Source organism: Chenopodium album, chromosome 13 (assembly GCF_948465745.1).
Source record: "Chenopodium album chromosome 13, dcCheAlbu1.1, whole genome shotgun sequence".
In the NCBI taxonomy this organism is placed as follows: Eukaryota; Viridiplantae; Streptophyta; class Magnoliopsida; order Caryophyllales; family Amaranthaceae; genus Chenopodium; species Chenopodium album.
The window spans coordinates 46394582-46420358 of NC_137846.1; the positions used below are offsets into that span (position 1 = coordinate 46394582).

General features: G+C 34.5%; 1 protein-coding gene across 2 annotated transcripts; it reads left to right on the top strand.

Annotated features, from left to right (window-relative positions):
• Window positions 1–1798: 1798 nt before the first annotated feature.
• Window positions 1799–13596, top strand: LOC145574825 (uncharacterized). Of its 2 annotated transcripts, XM_081632684.1 has the most exons (7): window positions 1799–2328; window positions 7399–7626; window positions 7925–7998; window positions 8270–8429; window positions 8537–8656; window positions 8747–8855; window positions 13173–13596. In XM_081632684.1, the coding sequence occupies exons 1-7, from the start codon at window positions 2038–2040 to the stop codon at window positions 13352–13354; spliced, it is 1164 nt and encodes a 387-aa protein (XP_081488810.1). In that variant the 5' UTR covers window positions 1799–2037; the 3' UTR covers window positions 13355–13596. The 2 variants fall into 2 exon arrangements, with proteins under 2 accessions (XP_081488810.1, XP_081488811.1); XM_081632685.1 differs by lacking the exon at window positions 7399–7626.
• Window positions 13597–25777: the final 12181 nt, after the last annotated feature.

Here is a 25777-nt window from a genome sequence, read left to right on the forward strand (position 1 = left end):
TTGATTTTTTATAATTTTTGTAGGAAACTTTGTAAGAAAACATCTTTTAAATCCTCGTTTTTGTGAAAAAACACCTTTTGAAAAAAATGTTGTAAATAACAGCTGAACAAATTTGCCACTTTTTAAAAACCACCTTTATTTTTTTTGCATTATTTTTTTTAGTTGTAATTTGCTACTAACAGCAGAACAAATGATGATTGAATTGTTAGTAGTGAAAGCTCATTATCCTACCGTAGTGGGTGAATTACATCAAAAAATATAAAATGGCTGGTTTGTTTTTTTACATTTTTTTAAAAAGGTGATTTTTAAATAAAAAATCTTTTATTTTTATTTTTTACTTTTTAACCCCTGGAATTATTGTATTTACAAGACATTGACAAGTTTTGTTGAGAGAACATGTTAGGGTTGATAATGCTTTCCATAGTACAAAGGTTGATGAGAATGAAAAAAAAAATATTAAGGTTCGATTACAAATTAAACTAAAATGCACTCAAATATATGTAAGAATCTCTTACAAAGGAAGTAAGGTACGATTGACAAAACAAAACAATCTACGAATATATGTTCTATAATTATTGACACATTATATGTCTACAGTTCTACATAGTCAAACTCAGAGCCGTCCTAAACATTTTGGAGGCCTGTTCTAACTCTGAAAATTGGGCCCTAGTTAGAACTACAATTTTTTTTTTAATGAACATTGTCTGTCTTATTAAATGTATACACCAACTTTTTTTTTAATTGTAACTATTAAAATCTCTCAATTGATTCAGCAAATAGTTTATTAAAAAAAACGAAAAACAAATAGTAAACTAAAATGATATTTTAACACTGCAGCAATTAAACAAATAGTCTATAAAAAAAGGAAACATATAATGCACCAAAAACACAAAAATTAACAAACATTCGAAATGAGAGTAGGATCAAAACAACAACTTGATAATCCAATTAGCAATTCTTCAAATTCCAAATAAAAATACGATGTCATACTTTCAACCTTTAAAAAATGCAACACCACCTCATACCAAATCTCAAAAAAAGTGAAATTAAATTATGCTTTATGCATACCTCATAAGTCATAACCGATTCATTTAATTGGAAGAACTTTGATTTTTGAACGAGTAATCCCAAATTCATAACAATGAGTAATCTAATTATTCGGTGTTCGTCGAATTTTGAGATTTAAAATAATTTAATTGTGGAAAATATGAAATAAATTTTCGATTGGAATCAGTTTAAGGATTGGAAAATATACCCTCATAACCAATAACCATTGTGATTGACAGATGAATTGAAAGGGGTTGTTAAATTGGAAGCTTAATTTTTATTTTCTTTTGGTAAACACGTGAGATTTACTGACAAATTAGAAAAGAAGTGAGAAAAACGGAAAGTTTTATAGTACAAGAATTGACTATTGTTATAGAAATTACAAATTAATGGGAGTAATTATGAAATAAATGAATTTGAAGAGTTAATTTACGATGAAGAGATTCTTGAAAGTTGAAATAGACTGAAGCAATAAAGAGTCAGACTAAAGTTAGACAAAAATCACAAAACACAGAGCAACGATTTTTTTTTCTTTTACATAACTGGACTTCTAGTAGAAATGGGCTCTCGAGATTCCGGAGCCCTGTACTAAGGGGCTGGTTGCACAGGGTTTGGGTTGGTGGAGGACAGGCTAGGCTGTGGAATCCCCCACCTTAGCCGGCCCTGGTCAAACTTGAAACACTCGCCAATCATTAGACATGGAGTTTTAAATTGCAACACCAAAATTTATACGTAGTTTAAGACACAACGACACAAGTGATACCGAGTAGTAAACAAAGAGCTGAGCAGTGAGTACACTATGCGGACGATACTCCTTACACGTCTCCATTCCCACAACCAAAACCCACCATTTTCGCCTTCTCCTTAAACCTCCCTTAACTCCCTCCTCTTTCTCTCTCCTCCCTCTATTTCTCTCTCCTCTTTCCGAATGTTGCGATAATCACTGCTCAAATCAATTCATCATTCATCTTTCTTCAATTTCAATCCAAAATGCGGTTCCTTAAATCATTGCATGTATTCAAATCGAATGATTCCAGTTTCAAGAATTTCATCTTTTCATCATCATTTTCGAAGAGTAATATCAATTTAGGGTTAGGGTTAGGGATTAATGGTAGTACTAGTAGTAGGAGTATTGTGACTAGCTGTAGAGCAGTGCTTTTGCCTCATTTTGGCGGTCCTCAAGTTCTTGAGCTTCGTGATGATGTTGATGTTCCTGATCTTAAGCCTAATCAGGTTCTTGTTCGTGCTCGTGCCGTCTCCATTAATCCCCTCGATCTACGGGTTCGTCTCTCGCTTTCTTTAATTGTTATACAATCAATCTGATTGATTTATTAAAAACAAATTTGATGATTTTTTTGTTATTATGAAATGCCAAAATGTGATTTTCTTGGTTAATGAGCAATGTATATATGAAATTTGTTATTTTTTTTATGTTACACCTTACTTGAAACTAAATTGCAAATTAATGTGTGTAATTTAAATCTTGATGTATCATTCATGTAAGGGTGATGATTATTTTGGGATGTTTGATTGAATGTGAATTCTATATTAGAATGGCAGCTCATGTTGTTGGCCATGTTGGGTGGTTGAAGGATTGGATATTTTTCCTCTTACATGAATGATTACAAGAAATCATTTGGAAGGTTAATTGAATTTCTAGTTTGTTGCTATCTAGCATGGTTCACAAATTGTCGAAAATTTAGATAACAATATAACAATAATACTCCCCGTCTTCAAGGTTTGGACACACATGTTAAAGTGTCAAGTTATAGGAAGATCACTTGTGGACATTCTAAAAAGTAATAGAGGAAGATTATATGTGGATAGACGAAGTACATGGATAATTGAGAACTTCTAATGAGTATACGGAGAGGAACAAATTAATAATAATAGATGATCCACCAATGACTCCAAGTCTTTTAGGCGTAGGTTGAGGGACATCCATTTTCATTGTGGATAATAAGAGATGGAGAGCTATCACCTTTGTTTCTTAATTTGTAACATCTATACCTTCTAACTTGATTTGGCTAACCTGAATTTGGACATATTTACTATAAACCTGAGAAAATTTTGGATCTCTGAAGAAGCTGGATCATACATGTTGCCTTAATACATTAAGGGAGCATTTGGATTTCATGAATCTCATTCATACGCACCTATACAGGATTTCATGCATATACAAATAAAGGGTCACATAATAGTTTAGAATTAACTTTTGAAGCGTGAATCCTCTTAGCAATCTTCTTCTCTAAGGGAGATAAAGAGCCTCAAATGCGACTCCTCTATTTGGTCCACCGGCTTGAATCAACACTCCACCAATGCTAGTTGGAGGGAAAAACCTTTCACCTTTCTTGGAGTAGAGAACCGGTTTTTAGAGAGCAAATATGGAGAGGAAAAGTTACGTTGCTTTTAGAAAACTGAATACTGTATATTTTATTTTCTAAAACCTCTAATTAATATAATCTCATTATCATTAATTAGGTTACGATTTTCCTCTCCTCTTTCCCTTCTTGGCCGGTCACCCTAAGGCCCACTTTGGGCTTCGGGTTTCTTTATTGATTCAAACCTAATGTGTGACTTTGTAGGATCCGTTTAGGTGGGATTCGGGTTTGTTACTCACTAACCCAAAGTTCTATAGCATTCTCTAGCAAGACGTATAGACGACCCAAGTAAACGAATTACTATCTCCATAAATCGATCCATAATTATACTTAGTAATTGCATTGCAGTGAGGACACATTTCCTTCATTTTTTGGATTGGAAACGGATTCGTTGATACCAACACTGTTACCGTGTGTTTGGTTAGAAGGCATGGTAACAATTACCATCACCTAAGTAATGGTTGCCCTTCATTTGTTACCTCTCAAAATTTTGGGGCAACAAATACCCTTACCTTCCTCTTAACAAATGCTCTTTTCATGGTTAAACCAAACAAATGAAAGGGTAATAGCTAAATGATTCCTTCTCCCCGCGTATTTGTTTCCTTTCCACTCCATTTCCATTTTCTGAACCAAATGCCCCCTTAGTGATTTTATGCTGTGAAACATAAATTTCTTAAGAGCATGACCTTTATTGATGAACTGATGATGTCCTACTATTTCTAACCCTTTTTGCTGTCGTCTAGAACACCACCTTGGTTTATTAGGACTCTGCTAGTGTCCCAACTCTATGTTTCTTTCATAATGTAGGAAAATTTGTACTCTAATTACTTAGACATGGATATTGCTGCTTGAATGCTGGAAGCATATAAGTATTTCCAATCACCTTTCCATGATAGATCTTCTTTCATAAGTGAATTCATTTTTATACTATACTTCCTCTGTTTCATATAAGATGACATATTTCTTTTATGCATGTTTGTCAATGCATACTTTCTAATGCAAATATCCTTGATTACATATCAGCAAAAGCTTTGTTATATCATACCTTTTAAAAAACACTTTTTGCCAACAACCTTTTAAATTTTTTTTTGGCAAAGTCAGACCTTAGTAAAAAAAAAAAAAAAAGTTACAAACTAACATTACTCTAACTTTCGGGATTGGCCAATTTTCGATGGTGACTCGCTTGTGTAGGGCGTGTGACTCTAAGCCTTGTTTGGTTCACTTTATTTTTGCTCGATCTGATTGTCCGATTTGACCAAACTTTGACCTTAAGTGTACGATAATCTATAAAGAAAAAATATATCAAGTGGGATCTTGTTAGATTCGTTATAAAGTTTAGTTTATTTTCACAATTTTTTTTCATCACGAAATTAAAGATATTTAGCGATAAAAAAATGCACATAAAACAATGTTCTAATCTAAACTTATTATTTCTAATCTGACTTATCCGATCATCTGAACTTATTTTTTCTAAAATAAGTAAAATTAAGGTGGACTAAACAAGGCCTAACTTTCCTTATTGCACCCCTTTTTTCCGCTATATAACATATAAAATTCAAGTGTCTTTGGAATCTCGGTCTCAATAGGAGTGAAATGGAGGTGCAATTAGGGAAAATAGGAGTTGTGCCCTATACAAGTGCATCAACATTGGAAATGGAAATTTTTTGGACAACGCGTGAAAGTTAAGTAAGGTTGTTTCTAGCAAAAAAAAATTATTAAGGTTAAACTTTGCCAAAGAAAATTTAAAAGGTTGTTTTTGACAAAAAAGTGTCTTTTAAAAGGTCTGATCCGACAAATATTCCTACTTAAAAAAATAGATTTTGAGATGAATTTAACATAAACCCACATGTCTATATTTTTTTTCAACACGAAATCACAAAATAAAGTCTAAGCAAGTTATGTAAATAGTGCACAAAGTCAAACTTTGTCATCTAATTTGCAACGGAGAAAGTATTTTTTATACTGTGACTCATCTTTTGAGTGTTTTTTTAATCAGTTAAATGTGTGCTTGACCGCTGGTTGCTTCATCAATTGCTATATTGCTTTGTATAATTTACGGTCCAATTGATTTGAATTTATTCACTTGAATGTTATAATTGCTTATAACCTCATATGAAATCTACTTAATCAATTAATCCCATATGACCATATCCATCGCCTATTCTTCCCTGTTTGTTGTGCAAGCTTAGGTTAAGGACGGTGATTTTTTTTTTCTTGATAAAAAAATATTTCTTGTAAATGGGCCACAAGATGCTCTTAGACTTTGGCTGTGTTCTCTGTCATTAGCCCTGTCTTGCAGTATACTTTCCACTTCTACTTAGTTTTTTCTCACTACTTCTAAAAATCTTTGCTAAATATTCTATTCTGAAGCTTTAATTCTATTACTTATAATAAAGCCGATTCCCTTAAGTGTCTGTCTATGACTTAGCACCAATGAATCAGATCAATGTAATAGTTGAGTAGCCGATTTAGGGGATTTAGAGGAATCTTTGGCTCTATGCACTTTTTCTTTTTTTTGGCAGTCTAATCGTGCGCTGGTGTTGATTATAACATATTTAAGAATTCAATATGTATTTTGTCTAGAATCTTTAATGGAGAGGATTTTAAATATCCTTGTTGTGTCTTGATAATTAAGTTTTGTATTATTCTCTCCATCTCAATTTAAGGTGCTCACTTATCATGACTCGTAATTGTAAAACAGTAGTTTGGTTTTCATTTTTTATTTTATTTTATTAAAACGATAGCCGTGATGATTAATAGTTGGGTACTTACTTAAATGAAGTAGAGACTAGAGAAGGGGTGGGACCCTAACTTTTACTTGTGTGAAGAGAGAGATGATATAAAATAGTTGGCAGTTGCTAATTTAGAAATTGACAGTAAATTGGGATAGATAAAAAGGAAAGTGAACAACCTAAATTGAGACAAAGTTGATGATTGCAAATCTGGACTAATTAGTCAGGTGAAGTATCTATGTTGGGTTTGCTATGAAGTTAGACAGAGTAGTTATACTACTATGTTTTTCTTGTGTTGTAACAAAAACTTTAATTGTCTAGTCATTCTTATTAGCTAGGAAGCACGGGTACGGCAGGTAACTGGCGTTTCCCGTACCGGGGACGGATTGGGGATGGGTACGGCTAAAATACGTCCCCGAGACGTTTCCAAAAAATTGTGTACGGCGGTGGAATTTGGGTACGGCGCGCTCAATATTTGGGTACGTCTTGGGTACGGATCCAAACATATTTGGCGTCTCCAAGTTCATTTTTTTTTTTCTCTTTTCCATCTTCTCACTTTCTCGATCCCTCTTCTCTCTTTGAAGACTCAACGCCGACCACCAGTTGCCGACTCAACGCCCACCACCACCAGTCAGGTCATCCGTCCAAGCGGACTTCTCCTTCACCGGCGACTGAAACCTTCCAAGTGGTCTTCTCCTACACCGGCGAGTGAAGCCTCTGGTTTTTTTATTTTCCCTTTTTCCCCTTGTTGCTTCGTGCTTCAGAAGTATGTGGGGGTAAATCCTTTTAGGTTGGTCGGGGGCAGGTGAGGGAATACCCCCACATAATTTCTGTTACTTTTGGTTTTTATCCTTCTTTTTTACATTTATTTAACTATGAGAGGCAGGCTTTGACTTTTTTCATTGAAATGTTTTAAAGTAATTTTCTCATTTATTTTAATCTATGTTTTATTTATTAATTTTCTATTAGTAAAATACCTTTTTAAAAAAAATTAAATGTCAAAATAATTTTTTACTAAAAAATAACCATAAAAAATTAATTTTCTGATTTTTTTGCAGTATCCATGCCGTACCCGTTTTTGGAATTTTTAATTTTGCCGTTTTTCGCCCCCGTACCCGTCCTTGTTTTTGTCCCTGTGTCCGTCTCGGTGCTACTTAGCTTATTATACCTTGCACGTGAGGAACCTTATGGTTCATAAGATCCTAATTTAGAGTTGTTATTGTTGCTAATACTTCTAGATGCGAGAAGGCTACGGTCGATCAGTGTTTGAGCCTCTACTTCCCCTCATTCTAGGTCGTGATGTTAGTGGAGAAGTTGCAGCAGTTGGAAGTTCAGTTCGATCAGTTAGTGTAGGTGAAGAAGTTTTTGGGGCATTGCATCCAACAGCTCTCAGGGGTACATATGCTGACTATTCCATCTTTCCAGCCGAAGAAGTTGCAAAAAAACCAGCTGCCATGAGCCACGTGGTAAGTCATAAGGAGTTAAAGTCTTGGGTCAGCATTGTGGCAAAGTCTTGGGTCTTTCTTCACAAAATTTTATATATTCTTTCCGATTGCTTATCACATTTTTGGTAAAGAAGGATTTAACATTGTTGCTAGCTCCTCCATGCTCCTGTTCTTCTGATAATCGCTATAGAGGTGAATAGGTTGTCTTGTGGATCTGATGAGGTCAAGCATCTATTGTGGAAATTGTTTTCCGGATGTCATTTCCTGTTTCCTTGTTAGCTTCATTGGAAAATGTTGTGAAAGTTACTATATTGTACAGGATGCTTGTGCGATTCCCTTTGCTGCTCTTACTGCATGGCGTGCTCTTAAAAGTACTGCTAGAATTACTTCAGGGTAAGTACTCCAGTTTTATTTCTTATATGTGCTGAAGAAAGTTGTCTCTTTGGTCATGCATATAATATGTTATCAGTTGCAAACTTGCAACATACTAAAATACTGCAGCAATTTTTTTTTTCTTCTCCTTGATTTCATTCATGTACTTTCTTCTCTCTGTTCTTTGAATTTGTTGTTTATATTTATGTTTTAGTTGGGATGCTTTGCTTAAATTTGATGCGACCTTCTGCTTCCTGCACTGCATAAGTTTTCATACATAGTATTTCTGCAGGCAAAGAGTGTTAATAATTGGTGGTGGAGGAGCAGTTGGTTATTCTGCAATCCAGCTATCAGTTGCAGCTGGTTGCCATGTAACGACCACTGTTGGCGGGGAGAGTATTGAACGCGTTTTGGCTGTTGGGGCTGAGAAGGCGGTTGACTATACCACTGAGGTAGGAAGTCTGTTTTAAAGTTATTGTCTGGCACATGCTAAACTTCTATTTATTTGTAAATTATAATTGAAAACCTTATATCAATTATTTGATGTATTCACTGACAGGATTGTGAATTAGCAATTAAAGGGCACTTTGATGCTGTTTTGGATACTATTGGTATATCTGAGACTGAAAGACTAGGTGTAAATCTTCTGAGGAAAGGTGGATATTACATGACTTTGCAGGTGAAGTTTCAGAGCTTGTTTGCACTTAAAGACACTTCCTCATTCTCTTTTAGATTTGTTGAGTGAAAGTCTTGCTTCCTTGTGATGTAGGGAGAGGCAGCATCCTTGTCTGATCACTATGGTTTGGCTATTGGTCTTCCTATGGCTTCAGCCCTTTTGCTGAAAAAACAAATGATGTATCGGTACTCACATGGAATAGGTATGTTTACTATGTTATCTATGAAATTTAGTTGCACACTTGCACATGTACTATTTTGCTTTTTATAAAATTATATTTCCTCCGTTTATTTGTTACAAACATCATATTAGCCTTTTGCACTATTTATGTACTCCATCCGTCCCACATGAACTGAGACATTGGACTTTTTTACACTATTTATATTTTAACTTTGACTAAAAAATTTACTAACATAATAAAAAACATATTTTTTTTGTAAAAAGAGTTAAATAGCTATTAATATAAAGTTCCATTCTATAGCTTTTGTTATAATTATCATTAACATTTAATTATATAAAAATAAGGTCAAACTAGTGCATCGGCATGTGTGCAAAGGTTGACTGTGTCAATTATGGGATAAAGGGAGTGTATTAGTGTGTTTTTTTTTTTTTTTTTTTTTTTTTTTTTTTTTTTTTTTTTTTTTGAGGAAAAAGGGAGTATTAGTTTTGACTATATTTGCTTACTAATATATTAAAAACTGATGCTATTATAGTATTATGTCAAATGTTAATGTATACTTTCCAAACTTTAAAATACAGTTATAGGTAAAAAAAAGTATTTTTTTTTATTTTATGATTAGTATGAATATTTAAAGCTATTGATGGTCAAAGTTGTGTGCATTGACAAGCTTGAAAGGCACGTGTATTAGGAAACAAAGAAATTGTATCAAGTTCCTGGTATTAGTTTTTCTATTGTAGTCCTTGTATCGGTGCCCAAAATATCTAATACAACCATTGCCATGTTGATAGGGTAAGGCCTTGGTGCAAAAATACATCCATATTGATTTGGTTGGGCCAAGTGTATAGGATTTTTAGTGACCGAATTGAAACCGTCCACCTCAGATTGCTTTTTTCAAAAACCTTTGTTCAAATCAAACTTTATATCCTCAAATCACCCTGCATTGAATGTTACATCCCTTGATTACTTAAAGTTACTTAAAAATACGATTGTAGGTTCCCCAATGGCTTAAAGCCTCTAATAGTCTACTCTAACTATTCTAATAGCTTACATCTATTATAAAGTCTTAGAAGATTGTAAAATCAAATTCACATCACGACAATTGTGACACGATCTCTGGGCAACATCCATTTTGAAATTAGACTTTTCTCACGACCAAAACCATATTTTTGAACCATGGGATCAAACCAATCAAGAAAATTAAAATTCTTTTTACCTCTCCTCTACATCCCCTCCTTTTTAGGGGTTGTTTGATATTTGCACTAATTTCGTACCTGGATATGAATGGTATCATGTATTCTCTCCGTCCCATAATTTCGTGTCTATTTCTCAAAAAACACGGTAATTAAGGAGAATGGTGGAAATATGGGGATATACTATTGGAAAGATAAAAAGTAGAGAATATTGTATGAGAATAATAAAAAGTAGAGAATGTTGTATGAAAAAGAGAAAAAAGTAATTTTTTTTTGGGTATATGTGTATTTTGTATGGGAAATATAAAAAGTAAGTAATGATTATGTGGTATTTTTAGAAACAGACACTCAAAAAGGAATACAGGCACGAAATTATTGGAGGGAGTATAATAATATATGCACTTTCCACTACTCCAGGGCTCCAGGCAAGTGCCTATGACTTAGACAATATGGAAAATGGACTTTAACATATGGTAACTGTGCTTAGATCATATGTTTGTAGGTTGAGATAGTTGACCATCATAATTTTATTGGATCCATTAACATCAAGGAACTGACTGGCAGAATTGCATTATTTTGTGCTGTTTGTGATGAATTGCATGACCATTCTTTTTCTTTTTCCACTTTGATGCAAGACGGCAAGCTCAGATTTTCCTTTGGATTTGATTCTAAAATTTAGGTCTTTATTTATATTTCTACTCAATCTTTCTGTGTGATTTGGAGGATATGTCAATTGTCAATACTGATATTGCTTGTGGTTGTGTCTTGTGTGTGGAATCCTTTATATGAGCTATAAAATCATGGATCAATTTGAGTAACTGCCTGGGATTTGCTACTCCATCTGAACTGCCCTTATGAACTAACCCCGATCTATAACCTATAATAGGTACAGTTTATGATTAAATACTCTTTAAGAGAATTCTGCTTAGAATGAGTGATGGAGAAGGAAGGATATCAAGGACTTTAAAACAATTTGCTGCCCTTCACTATAGAGGGGTTGGATGATGTGATAGATTCCTCAGACAAGTTAATGCTAATTATAAAATTATTTAAAGCTATGGTTCCCTATGCTCCAAGTCCAAAGTGTTACCATCATTAACAGAGCTATACTAGTAAAATTCTTTCAAAGAGACATTTGCGATTAATGTCAGTTATCTTCTTGTTATACAACAAATGTGAGCTTCTTTTCTTGTTACTTTTTAGTCATGGGCAATGCTTTCCATGCTTGGGACTTTCGATGAATATTGGGATTTGTCTATGATCTAGAGGGTTTATGTCAACACAACTTTAAAGCTCTTTGGAGTGTTCAGAAAACCTAGAAGGGTAAAAACTTTTGTTTGAGGCATGGGTTTTAGGGACCTATCAGTCTTGCAAGTTGCAGTTGTTACAGAACTAAAGTCATTTATTTAACATAGGTGAAAAGAGAATCTCTGTCACATATATGATGAAAAGAGTAAAGGGTTTGTTTGATTTGAATATGGCAGTTAAGGTTTTGTTTGATTGGAATATGGCATTTAAGGGTTTGTTTGATTTGAATATGGCCTTGTAACATGGATGAGGAATTGTTTGATCCAATTGGCTTCCCAAAAGGGCAGACAATGTTTGTCATTGATTTTCATGTCCTTCATTAAAAGATTTGCTTTGTAAAGAGTTGGAGTGGGTACATTTCAGCGTTGTATAACGAATTTACGAGCTGAGATTTTAGCCAAATTGCCTCCAGTTTCTGACGTGGTGGCTCTAGCTTTTAGGTGTTTATTTGTTTCTAATCTTAAAGAGAGGGTTTTTTCCGGTATTGCAGATGGGTGAACATCATAGGTATTTATACGCCTACAAGATAATTCCCAAGCCATGCTTGATTTTAAAAGTTAATGGTAATTGATATTCAAATGTAGACCCTTTAAAAAAATGTAACTCAAAAGTTTATTATAATATTCAATAATTAAATAATAAAGTTCCTAGGAAAATTCTACAAACATCAATAAAGAAAAAAAGACAAGAAAAATACGTAGAGTTTAGGAGGTAAAATTCCCTCCAAAAAAGACTTTGCTTTAGTATAGGTCCTAGTTCAAAACCCGTGCTATGCACGATTTTACAATAGTAATTCATTATTCATTTATTGAAAATTTCACAAAACGAAATCATATCATTAGAAGTATATTTTTATTTTATTTTAAAAAAAGTACAATAAACATTGTAATATACCGTAAGATTAATCTCAATGTCTGAATTTATAGTTTAATTAATGTGAGATGGAAGGATTAATAATATGTTAGCATTCGTATCATGAAAGCCTATGCTTGTTCTTATTTAAAAAATATTTAGTAATCAATATTCATGCTATTCTTGTTGAAAAAAATAAAAAAAAAAACTTTTGGATAATATTCTAAGTAGTATTTTATAATATTATATTACATTTTTTATTCTTTATCACTATATTTTTTTTTTATTTATTTAAAATATTATTGTTGGGTATCATTACCTAAATATAAGGCGAATACTAATCCACGAGATATAGTAACACACTTCTTTCAATAAAAAAAAGGTAAAAAAAAAATGGCGGGAAATCTTTTTATGAGTTGGTGACACGTGTACTTAGGGTTAACTACGGGGATTACTTTAGTATACAGTATAGATATAGATTGATCAATTTTTTTGTAAGCTTATGTTCATTTGTATCTTTTATGGAGTATAGGCTGTCTAATTTAACTCTTGGTTGATTGAGTGTTTTAAGCTTGTGTAACTGGTATTAAGCTTCAATTTCTTTCATGTTACTAGCTTTGATTCCTCTGTGCTATGAGTTTTAGATTTGATGGCTTTGGTGTTGTGGGCGTTAGCTCCATGGGTATTGAACTTCGGCTGCTTAAGCGTTTGAGCCATTTTTCACTCTATTGTTTTGTGTATCGAGCTTCAGATCTTTAAAATAATACGAAGTATTATAGAATATCTTAGTATCAGCGGGTAAAGCCGAAAGTGGGAGGGGGCGGTAACATAGAACAATTTAAGGCTTCATGCTTATGCTCAAATTCTCAGGTCTCATTGAAGTCAGGACTCAGGAATTAAATTCACTAGCAGATGACTTGTAATTTAAGGCTTCATGACTTATGCTCAAATTTTAATAATCTGTTTTTTTTTTTTTTTTTTTTTTCAGAGTATATTTGGACATTCATGAGAGCTGATTCTGAAGGTTTACAAGAGATCCGCAGGTTGGCTGGACATGGGAAGCTGAGTGTGCCTGTCGAAAAGACATTCCCAATAGTACAAGTGAGAGAAGCCCATGAGGCCAAAGATAAAAGGATTGTTCCAGGAAAAGTAGTGCTTGAATTTGACTGATTGCTCATGGTCATTTCTATAGCTTTGTACTGTTCCTTTTTTTTTTTTCCCCTTCCTAAGTAAGCAAAAAGAACCAAATGAGAATTTACATTGCGGACCTTGATTTCTATAAGTTCTATGAAAGAGTACACATCCAAGTGACCTTTGTACATTCTGAGCCAAATGTAAATAATACTTGTGTTGGTGTGTCAAACCAGGTGAGAGAAGGCTTTTGCAAAATACTAAGGGTAGTTTTCTGTCTGTATTCTTTTGGCGCCCTGAATATAAAGCAGTTGGTAGATCTGTTGATTACGAATGAGCCCTCAAAAGGAAAAAACAGGTTATCTGTGTATGAGCTCTCAAACAAACTTGGATCAATGTAAGACATTTTCATCTTAATATTAGTAGAATTCTACTTTATGAATCATTCTGCCTCTAAATTTGTTTAGAATCTTACAATTGTTTACAATTTAGGAAATATTTTAAATTATTCACCAAAATAGAAGAAAATAAAAAAAATAAATAAAAAAACTTAATGAATTGTCTTTTTTATTTTATTTTTTTTTATATATAGTTTTTTTACTCTTTGACAGCATTAAACTTTCATAAAATTTTTTTTTTGAATAGTAAAATTATTTTATTAATAATAAGTCATACATCTAGAAAGATAATGGAATTTAACAAATACATAAGTCGAATCAAATAAAAATTCTCTTTAATGTAAATGTCATTAATGACCTTAATTGGTATTGTGTAAGGGCTATGTGAATAATAACTTACTTCCTCGACTAGGTACGTCCATGCCTTATCCAACATGAACGTGCATGACTTGAAAACTGCTCCAAATGAACTTAGCTTCAATCTTTGATCCTTGTGAGCCTCGATTTAGATTCGCAACACCATAAAATCTTCAAATTAGCTCCGTTAATCTTGAAATACATCAAAAAATAACAAAACTACCCATAACAGCACAAAGTCATTGCAACTAAACCAAATTAAGCCAAAATGAACCAAAATTAACTAAACTAGACTCAAAAACTAACTAAAAATACTCTAGAATTACGCACAATACATGATATATCAAATTCCCCCAAGCTAGCCTAATGCTTGTCCTCAAGCATTCGAGTATTCGACCATGGAACACTAAGGGAAATAAGATAGCCTCTCAACCAAGAAAACATATGTTACCAAATAAAACCAAGTGAAAGAAAAAAAAAAAAACAAGAAATGCAAACCATCAATTTTAAAACCACCAAAAACTTCAAGCACTCGGAATTGACATCCAATCTCGCCACACATCTCCCCTAACCAACTCAGTCATATATGAATAGCATCTCACTTTAGTTTTGCAAAATAAAATAAATATGCCACTCATGTATGTGTTTACAAAGGTTAGAACAAGTAATCACTCATCCTAAGAATAAATGTCCGTCGACTTCATGCAATCATTTTCTTTAGATTTGCTAATAGACTTTCTCCACTTTGTCGGATGATGATGCAAAACAGAGGTCATGAATTCCTAAATAAGGGTAAGCTTGGTTAAACAAGGTTAGAAGACATTATTTGGGAATATGGTGCTCATAAAAGAAAGATCCTAATCCCACTAGATAATAATCAAATAACGGGTTCAAACCAACCTTATATCCTCCAAACAACACACAAACAAGCCCCTTATTCACACAAATCAATTCTCTTACTTTTTTCAAGGCAAACACAATTTCATGACAAATATTGCTCTTCTTTTTCATCACTTTTTAGCTCAAATTTCATGATTTTTTGAATTTCCTTTTTTTTTAAACTCAACCTTGCACTTTTTTTTTTCTAAAGCGTAAACAAATATTGTCTTTTTTTTTTTTTCCTTCTTTCGCTCCTTTCTTTTCAACTTCTTTTCTTTCTTCTTTACTGAAAGTACCACGACTCAAAGGGGCATAAACAGTACAATGATTCTCCATCAAAATAAACCTACAAAAAGGCACTAAGGCATATAATATAAGGCATCCAAGAAGGGAATCAAGGCTCAAATTGGTTCTCCCTAAGAGTTAATGTAAAATGAAAAAAGTAGAACAAAAAATCACAAACCTAAGAAGTTGAAGCTCTAATTTACTAAAAGGAAATTCAATCATTCTTCCATATTGCATCAAAAAGTCTCAAATAGTCGCAAAGCAAACACAATAATCAAATTACATGAAGGAAATCTATCACAAATGAAAAGAAAGCGACTGAAATAAGATGTGTTAGTCGAATATGGCTCAAAAATCTCACATGGGTACTCAAACTATTCATATCAGTTGAGCGGGGAGACCATTCTATCCACAAACAAGTTGAACTCCAAGTCAATTAGTTAATGGGTTTTTCATTTTTCATAAAATTTTCATATGTATCACATATCAGCATTGATGCAAAACCATGTAGATGCATAACAGGAAACTAGAAAAACCAAAAGCAAACAAACTAATATATACAAAGCATAAAGTAATCCCTCCCTCAAGCTAAACTTCACATTGTCCTGATATGTCTATTCTATATAGTGGTTTACCCCTGTCCCTTGGTCATAATTAGGAGTATTTTTGGCTCTTTAGAGCCACTTTTATTGATAATGTGTGCTTTCTAGTGTTTTTGTAGTTTTGGTAGCATTTTATAGGAAATTGCACTTTTAAAGCATTTTCCCGAGATTTTTTGGAGCAATTACGAGCATTGGAGGAGTACGACCATCTTTTGTAGCCCATTAGAGTCATCAAACCGGTGATTAAGGGCTCAACTTGGAAGGAATTGAGGCATTGGACTGAGTGATTAAAGCCCAAGTAGGAAATTAGCGTTTGGGCCAAGTTAATAGCCCAAATGAGAGTCCAATGGTGCCCAAGCTAGGCTAGCCCGATCAGCCACCTCGCTCTAAGGCGCGCCCGACCGGGCAGGGCAGAAGAACAACGTCGCAGCATCTCTTGCCCTATCTCGCGCCCGACCGGGTGCGAGAGATACCTCAAGAATGAAAAAAGGCGGGCTCGGCCGGGCGAGCTGGCTCTCGACCGGGCGCGTGTCAAGAAGCTATTCCAGCGATTTTACTTAGTTTCTAATTAGGATTTTTAGAGGCTTTGTTTAAATACGTTTTGAGTGTTTGATACAATTATCTGTTCTCTTAGCTACCTCTCTCTCTCATTAGTTTAATCTTCTCTTAAGTTTAAACTTCTCTGTTGTTTTTCCTCTCTACAACTCTTGGTTTAATTCAATTCATTATTTCCGTTAACTTTGATAACAATTTCTTCCCTTTTTATTTGAGTAATTTATTTGCTTTTGTTCATCATGTTTTGCTCAATTGCTTTGATTAGTTTAGATTAAATTATGTGTGAGTAGATTATTTTCTTGGGTTGTGGGGATCCATAATTAATATGAAGGGGTAATTTATTATTGTTGATTGTCAATGTTTGATTAATTTCCTATTGATTGATTTAATGCTATGAAATTAGATTTGGCCAGATTTAATTTGTATGAGTTTAGCAATATTGATTCGAGATTCGACATATGAGAATTAATGTTTAGGCTTAGTTTCAATAGGCAGGTTAGTTTATAAATGGTTAAGTCAAGATTCAAAAAATGCGATTTAATACCGGTAGATTAATTCTGTGATTGTAATACGTAGCGAAAGCCCTTTATGATCTGATTAATTTATGCATTGATGATTGGTTATTGTTTTTTACCCTGCAATATTATTTATTGGTGAACCTGTACCCTAGGCTTTTATTAATTGATTTCTTCCTATACTTAATCTCCGTAGTTTAATTCTTCTTTACAACATTAAATTGATTACTTAATAATTTAGATTATATTAATTAAATAGGAATAGAAAGACATGTTTCCTTGTGGTTCGACCCAACTTCCCTATCTTCTTTAGTTAGAGGATTTAGGTAATTCTTTTGATTAGGAGATACGACTTTATCCTGTCATGTCCTCAATGTGAACATATATTAATCAAAACTTGCAATGGTTAGAGAAAACTAGGCCTTATTGGCCGGAAGAGGGTTCATACCTAGGAGAGGAGCTAGGACTACCCTGAAAATAGTGTCGCATCATACCCCCAAGACACCCAAATACAAAAACAAGAATAAGGAAAATAAAAAGAAATGGGAAAAAAAAAAAAAAATCAAAAACAGACTCCCATTTAGCGCTTGTTTAAGGTCTTTAGCTTGACTTCTCTTTAGTAGCTAGCTCAACCTGGGTCACCACACACAAAAGATACTCCATGGTATTGCTCATTAATATATTCACCTCCAAACGACTTCTTTAATGGTTGGGCTTCCTTTTATTCTCTGGAGAGTTCTTCATATGAACCCTAGTTCATCTTCTTCGTTTTTCTCTCTCATGTTCATCCCTAATTTTCTCTAACCTTACTATCTAGATCTACCTTTAGACATTAGATCTTGACAAAAACAAGCCCCCCAAGAACAGGGTTAACCTTGATCCATTTCACGAGGCTTTCATGGCCAACGACGACGTCAGTGAGGGTAATTTGATTATGTCCCTGATTCAATCTATTGAGACTGGATCTCCTGTTCCTCATCAATTCTATGAGTCTGGTGAGGATGGTCGTTAGTTCCTTATTATACATCGACTACCTACAAGGATTTAGGAAAGATCCTTGAAAGCGTGGAGGAGGAGGAGCGTTTGTTAAGGGTCGAAGGTCAAGGGGTGTCCCGTGACAAGAAAACGCTTGATTTCAGTGTTGAAGCTATAGATACAGTCCTTGAAACTAGTGTGGGGAGTTCCGTTCCCACCAAGAAGCCTTGATCTAAGAGGGCTAGGCCACCCTTGAAGATCTGGGCTATAAGGAAGGCAGCGTTGATAGCTTTAAGGAGGATGCGTGGCTTGCCAGATCATGAGATAATATGCCTATTCTCTGATGATGAGCCTGAAAAGGGAGAGGTTTCATCACCTCCTTCACATAAGGCTGCCCCTCTAGTGGAAGATAGTGAAGTGCAAGTCCCTCCTTTGAAGCACTATGCAAGGCGGATGAACCCAAAGGTTCAACCCTCCAAGTGACTGCTTGCGTAACGATTCCTAACCCTAATTTATTTAATTTATGATTCGAGTCCCTTTCCATTGATTTTTTTTTAAAAGTCTGTTGATTTGATCTAGTGCCTTGTTGGCTTTGTTGCTTTTTTCTGATTGTGTTGGGTTATTGTGCCTGTTGCCTGTTTGGTTGTGTTGACTTCATTTCTCTGATCTTTTGGATTCTTGGCTATGTTTGTAATTTTTTATTGATGATCATTATGTTGGCTTCATGTATGTGTTGGTGTTTTGGTCTGATTTGTTGGCTTGTTAGAATATGATGGGTTGTTGGACTTCACATCCTACACTGGTAATTGTGGTTGATTTTATGCCTTTTGTTATTCTTGTAGCCTCGTTTTTGAAGGAGTTTGTTTGCTGGTTGGATTATTATGGGTTTGATTTGATGGATTATGTTGGCTTGTAGTTGCTTCATGCTTCATGCTGCATGTTTTGGTTTCATTGGCTTTCTATGATTGGTTTGGTTTAGCCAAAATAACATGTGGTGCCCATGGGGGTTTGATTGATGAATGATGAGGCTTCTGTGTGCTTCATTTCTTTAATTTTGGCAGGGTTATACCTTACAGTGTTCTCAATGATCATTTGTGTAGAGAACACATGTCAGTCCCTTACTATTTTTAAAACTTTCTTAAAAGAGTCCCCTTTAATTGTCTTTTTTAGCCTGATTTGTATTGAGTCCCCCATTTAACTGTGTTGTCTACTTTCTTAAATCCAAATGATGAAGGGACTCCATTGAATTTCCCTAAGCACAAGTGTTTTGCTCCAACAATTTGTTTTATGCTGTTGTTGTTGAGATAACCTTGTTAATTAGTGTTGTATTCAACAATAACATACAAACCTTCCGATGGATTAATTGCCCACATAACAGCTGATTCTTTTTCAATTTTATTCCATTCAAAATGTGGGTACAAAAGGACCATAACTTGATCAAAGACCTTACACAGGACTGCCTTACATGTTTGCATCATTGTAATCAACAAAATACACCTGACCACCTAATAAGTGAATGGAAAAAAAAAAGGATTAACAAAGCTAAGTGGTTATGTGTGGCAGTACTAATGTTTCTTCATTATTATGATGAGTCCCCTAGTGTAGGGAATATTTCAAGCATCCCACACTTAAGCCCCACTGTGATCATGCCTTAAGCATGGTGGCGTCCAAAAGGAAGGAAGCTAGAGCAAAAGAGTCGCTAACAAGTTTTAGGAACTTGTAAACTGTTCACGGGGTGAAAGTTATACCCCTCACGATCCTAGAGATCGCTAACTCCATAGTGGTATGGAACCATGACTGGATAATCGGGGATGAAGGTACGAATCCAACCTAAAAGAGATTGAACCCGCCCTAAAATAGGCCTCTACTTTATTCTTCTCATATTCATGTGTGCTTTCCGATCAACATACAATCATTAGGTTAGCTTTAAACATGTTTAATGTATGTTGGTAGATTATTAATGCACAAATAAATCTATTATTGGCGATCACTTGAATTAAAATCATATTAGCCTAAACCAAATTATTAATTATCTTATTATGCGTGATTTCAAGTACCAAATTCCCTTTAAACCTGTAGAAAAGGCGTGATCAAGTAATAACAATAATATCAAGCAACATAATATTATTAACACAATAAATCATCATCATAATAATCTCGTCAAAGCATAATATTATTAGCAAGATCCTAGGCATGATACTAACATAATTAATAACAAATCCTAGCATGTCACTAAACATTAAACAATCCTAGCTGTACGATAAAAAATGTTGTAAGGAGTCCTTTTTCCAATATAATCAGGTAATTAGAGTTCATACTTATCATTAATTAAAATCAGATTAAATCCTTTAAAATACTTATTTTATTCCAAATAAAATACTTTATCTTTTCTAAATCAAATAAAAATATAATTATTAATCCTAATCTCTTTAGAACTTAAAAGAAACTTCTAGATTATTCTAGAAGATTAAAGTAAATCCTAATGAATTTAGGAATAATAAATAATAGACCCTCCACTTGATCATTGGGCCGTATATAGATCCGGTTTGGGCCCAGTTTAGTATTTTGGCCATAACTTCCTCATTATTCATAGGAATTGGGCTTATAATATATTGTTGGAAAGTTCTTTTCGAGCCCCATCCAACTACACAATTATTGGACCCATATCATGGACCAAACTAAACTAGACTGGACGTTTTTCATAAATAGGGTATGAAAAGAAACATTTTCGAAAACAGAAAGAAGTATTTTTATTAAAACATTTTTAGAATACAGAGGGAACTCACGAGACTTTCACACTTCACTTCGTTCGATAATCAATTACGTGAAAGATATTGATCATTGGGTTTGGTTTTAAAGGAGACACAATCAGGTGTCTACACATAGTCTGCATCTACCTTCATATCTTCTGTTGCTTGTTCAGTGCCTTGATTTGCTGGTCTAAACATAGTGTTTAAGTACTCCACAACCTCCATCTCTACTTCCTTCTGCACTTCTACTTGATCTGGTAGAATGCCAAGATTTTCAAGTTTTTTTGTTCATGTGGGGTATTTTGTACTTGTTACCACCTTTTGCCTTTGATCTTTATCATGCATTTTTGAAAAGTCAACCAAATGTACTTGTTGACTTGAGGATTGAATGTGTCATAAGAGTCAATCACTTTTTCAACTAGCTCATCTAGGTTGCTAGAAAAATACTGATATTGCAAATATTGAATATACCTTTTTTTTTTAATCAATATTGAATAGACCTAAATAACCCTAAATCAAGCACATTCAAATCAGGTGAATGTGCTGGCTGAAAAACAAATTAAATGTTGAACCCATTTGTTGTTGTTGCTACCATAAACTCTTCATCCTTAAGAACTTGGTGAGGCCTTGCATTGTCCCATTGAATGACAAAATTTTTGGCTAGACTTTCAGGCCACTTAGACATAATTGTTGGTATCTTCTTTGTCAGCAACATATCTCTAATCACTTCTCTGTTTACATTCTGGAGTGTCTTTGTTTCCCAAGTACCTGCTGTTCTGTTTTTGCTAGATTTCTTTGCTTGTTTTTTGACAATGAGTGGGAATATGCTATATTTCCCATCATGGAGAAGTTCCCTATTTATGCCATACAATGGCTCCCCAATCATTGCCATAAATATTGCCTTGAGCTTGAATCTTCTTGACTGTATTGCTCTGTATTGATCTTCCTCACTTGGTAGGAGATAAAACCTTTATCAGGGTATAGATAGAACCATTTCTCATCTATGTGTATGATATGGTTCATATCAGCAAATGTGGGGTCCTCATTACCTATAATTGGATTAATGTGTGACAGAACCCATTTGAGTCTTGCTACCTTGTGGTCTGATGAAAGTGTTGGCTTGTTGCTGCTTGTGTGTGTTCTTAGCCTTCCCTTTTTCTTCAAATTGTGAAGAGTGATATAAGAGATCTTCAATGCTGCTACATAACTCCTTTCTATCTGCCTTAAATGCAAAGGGACTAACTGTAGGAATTCATCAAAAAATTCTATTGGCTTTGGCCCTGTTCTGTCATATTTCTTAGTCCTAATATCAATCAAATTCCCTTCTGCCATTTGTTTTTTAATGTCTGTGAATATTCTTGTGATAGTGGATTTGTGAACATTGAATTGAACAGATAAATGTTTCAAGTGACCCCTTGGTAAGTTCCCCTCATGCATTTTAACCAACATAGCATCAACAATTTTATTTTTCTTTTGCATGGTCAGATGCTTAATTTGTGGAACTTGAGTCCCATGTTCAATTGGTTGTTGCATTTCTGGGGACTGACCTTAGCTTCCGTATTTTGCTGCCCATGTTCTTTTTGTTGGTTGTCTTGCATGTACTCATCTTCAAATTCATAGTCATCCAAGCCTAGATCTTGCATATCTTCTTCATGATCAAAGTACAATTCTACCAGTTCTTCTTCTGTTAGTATTTGATCAACATCGAAAAATAGAGCTTCAACAAATTCTGCCATGTGTTGTTTTTTATTTGTTTTTCTTCAGATTCAGCTTGATGATGTAGGGGTGGCTGATGATTTTTTTGGAGGAGATGAAGGCTGCCCTCTGTGGATTAGTAGATAATCAAGGATGCTTGGATTTGCAGCTTATGAAGATTGATGATGTGCAATACTGATTTATGTTTAGGGAATTTTTTTTTGGTTTTTATAGGCTAATCATGGGTTTTTAATGCTAACTTTTGGATTAAGGAATTCATCTTTTGAGAAAACTTATTGTTTGTAATTAATGGTGACACATTGAATGTTGTTGGAATTATGGATCGGAGGCTGGTACTTATATGTCTCTTAAATGCTGAATGTAGGCTTTAAGTGCCTTAAAAAATTGAAATTGTGGTTTTTTTTTTTTTTTTTTTTTTTTTTTTTTTTTTTTTTTTTTAAAAAAAAAAAAGTAGGAGGGAAAACAAAGCCCACCCAAAAATTTAGCCAATTCGAATTTTGGGGGAAAATTTGGGGGGGGGGGGGAATCAAGTCCCTCCTAAAAGGACTAGATTTCCCCACCAAAAATGCAAGTGGGTGGGCCTACTTTCTCTCTCCTATCCCTTTAATTAAGTTCCTTAACTTTCTCTAATCTTTGCCCATCCAAATTTTGCTTTGTGAACCGCAAACCCTCTCAAAGTTGCACATAACTGTTAACGGCGGTAGTATAAAGTTACCTAATATAGAATTGATATATAAAGAAAAATACCCAAAAGTAGCAAGTCAATAAGTCATGCATTTTTTTTTTAAAAAAAAGGGACGACGTAGATTCATAAGTAAGTGTTTCTTTAATGTTTGTACATTACTAGTTGTGCTTGTGTGAGCAACATGCGCAAATCCCCCCCCCCCCTCCAATTTTGCAAAATTTATTTAGTAAAATGTTTTTGTAGTATATTTATTATGTGCTAATTAATTAGTTTATGATTATTATAAGTTATATATGCTCAACAATTACTTCAATCAAGATTAATTTTTAACTAATATAAAATCATAAATAGTTTGTTCTTGGATTATTTTACGAAAGAGCTTTAAGGGCCATACCAGTAGACTAAGGCCCTATTCTTTTGAGCTTCTGGGCAGAGCAGAGAAGATTTTAGCAGAGCAGATTTTAGCAGAGTAGAGCAGAGCAGATTGAAGCACAACAGAGCAGAGTAGATTTTATTATTATTTTTTTTGAAGAGATGAGCAGATATTATTATTATTATTATTATTATAATTATTATTATTATAAAATATAAAAAAAACCTACAAATTCAATCAATTTACAAGAAATTGGTAGGGAGTCGAGATACAATCTGGGCACCTACCCCTATAGCTATAGCTAACCCGATCCTGCTGAAGATGTGAGCAGTTGCACGAGCACCAATATCCTGAGTCTTAGCGAACGCTTGAACCCGATTCAACAACGCAATAACATCCTTCTCTAATTCCCCCAACGAAGAAAAAGTGAAAGGAAGAAATCCATAACCAATAGCCCTGCAACGCGCCCCATACTTCTCCCATTTCCGCTGAGCCGCCGCCGACACAACACGACCAGGAACAAAGTCAGACAACCCCGATTGTGTCAAAGGTGAAGACCCCGTCAAATCAACACATATATCAAGGCCTCTATCCCAGAAATAAAGAAACACATCTGCTGGTTGAAGAGCCTCGTCGTTCCCTCCAGTTAACACAACGTTAACCTCCTTTCGAGCAGAAATCCCATACCGAAAACAAATACCAACCAGGGTGTCATGAACAACGCTGTACCGATGTTTGATACCCACCATCCCAGCACAAGACACTGCATAATCCCCATAAATATCCCCATCAAAAACCCTTGAGCAAGCAGAACACAGTGTTGAAACGGAGAACAAAGGAACACCCAGCCGATAGCAAAGAACACTACGGTAAGTCTTACCATTCATAGTTTGACCCAAACTCGATATCGGGACCGTCCGCAACTAGGCAGAAGAGTGATCCCCCTGTTGGCACTTCCATAAGGCAACCTGACGTGGAAATAAGGAGAAAGTGGAATTCGCAGATGCAGTGACCTTCGTGAAATATATATCTGCTAGTTTTTTCATGAGTCTGGGGGCAGCGATCTCACTAAGGTTACTCATAAGGTCAGTCTCCACAGTCGTGTTAAAAAGACTAAGAGCACCATCAAAGGCCGGTCCTGGACCAACAATACCAGAATTGCAAAGAAGCATAGCCTGAAGACCCGAAGACTGCAGACGCGACGCAAGGAAAGCATAGTGCCTGTAGACACCTAAAAATGTCTCCCCAAAAACCAAACCCTATGATGAAACTGACGTTTCATCGCCATTATTGGTCGAGTTGAGTATTTAATCTTTGGAGTGCTTAAATCCATATTCAAATCCCAATACATTTCATAAACCAACCCAATTCCTAGCCCATTTCCCCAAACCATAACTTATTTTCCTCTTTTCGTGCCTTTAAACCCAAAATAATTCACTTTGTGTCCTTTAAAATCATTCATTTCGTGTCCTTTTTATAAAAACGTTTAGTCCAGTTTATTTTGGTCTACAATCTGGGTCCAATGATTAAATAGTTGGATGGGGTTGAAAAGATCTTTCCAACGATAAATTATAAGCCCAAATCTGAGTTATAACGAATAAGTTATGGTCAAAATACTAAACTAAGCCCAAACCGAACCTAACCCACCTTACCTACGACCCAATGATCATGTGGAGGGTCCAAAGGATTTAATCCCATTCCTAAACCAATTAGGATTAATTGGAAGCTTCTATAAGTTTCTAAAAGATCTTAATTATCCTTTTTGAAAAGATAAGATTAAAGAGTTTGAAATTGAATAAAACTTTTCTTTTTGAAAGTCCTAATTCTATTCGAATTGAAAGACGTTCAAAGATAGTCAGATATTATTTTTGTTCCTCATATTTTTTTTATCCAAATATTATATGGTTGGATAACCCTTGAAATTATCTTTCCAATGATATGTTATAATATCAATTACGAGCTATAACGGAAAAGATATGATTGACATATCAAACTCTATCCAAAACTGACACCGTCCCACTATTTCGGCAATATCTTTTATTATACATGATATTTTAATCTGATTTTAATTGAGTTAGAAATTAGACTTCAACAGCTTTCCAACGACATATTATTTATCTTATTCCGATTTCTGGATCAAAAGATATGATAAAAACAAAAACCGCAAAAACTGTTGTCTATCGCAAGAGTACTATTCCAATTCGAATTCTTATCTTTTCTTAATTTTTCGACCCTTCTTTTTCCTTATAAATAGAGGTCATATCTCCCCTTTTTCAATCATCAACAAGCTTGATGAAAAATTCATACTCTTCTCCCTCTTTAGCCTAAACACTAGCCTCCCCATTCTTTCACTATTCCTTCCTTTAAGCACT

Coding starts and splice junctions, on each gene's coding strand:
- LOC145574825 (XM_081632684.1), top strand. CDS start 2,038: ATGCGGTTCCTTAAATCATTGCATGTATTCAAATCGAATGATTCCAGT. Junction 7,627..7,924: donor CAGCTGCCATGAGCCACGTG/GTAAGTCATAAG, acceptor TATATTGTACAG/GATGCTTGTGCGATTCCCTT. Junction 8,856..13,172: donor TCGGTACTCACATGGAATAG/GTATGTTTACTA, acceptor TTTTTTTTTCAG/AGTATATTTGGACATTCATG.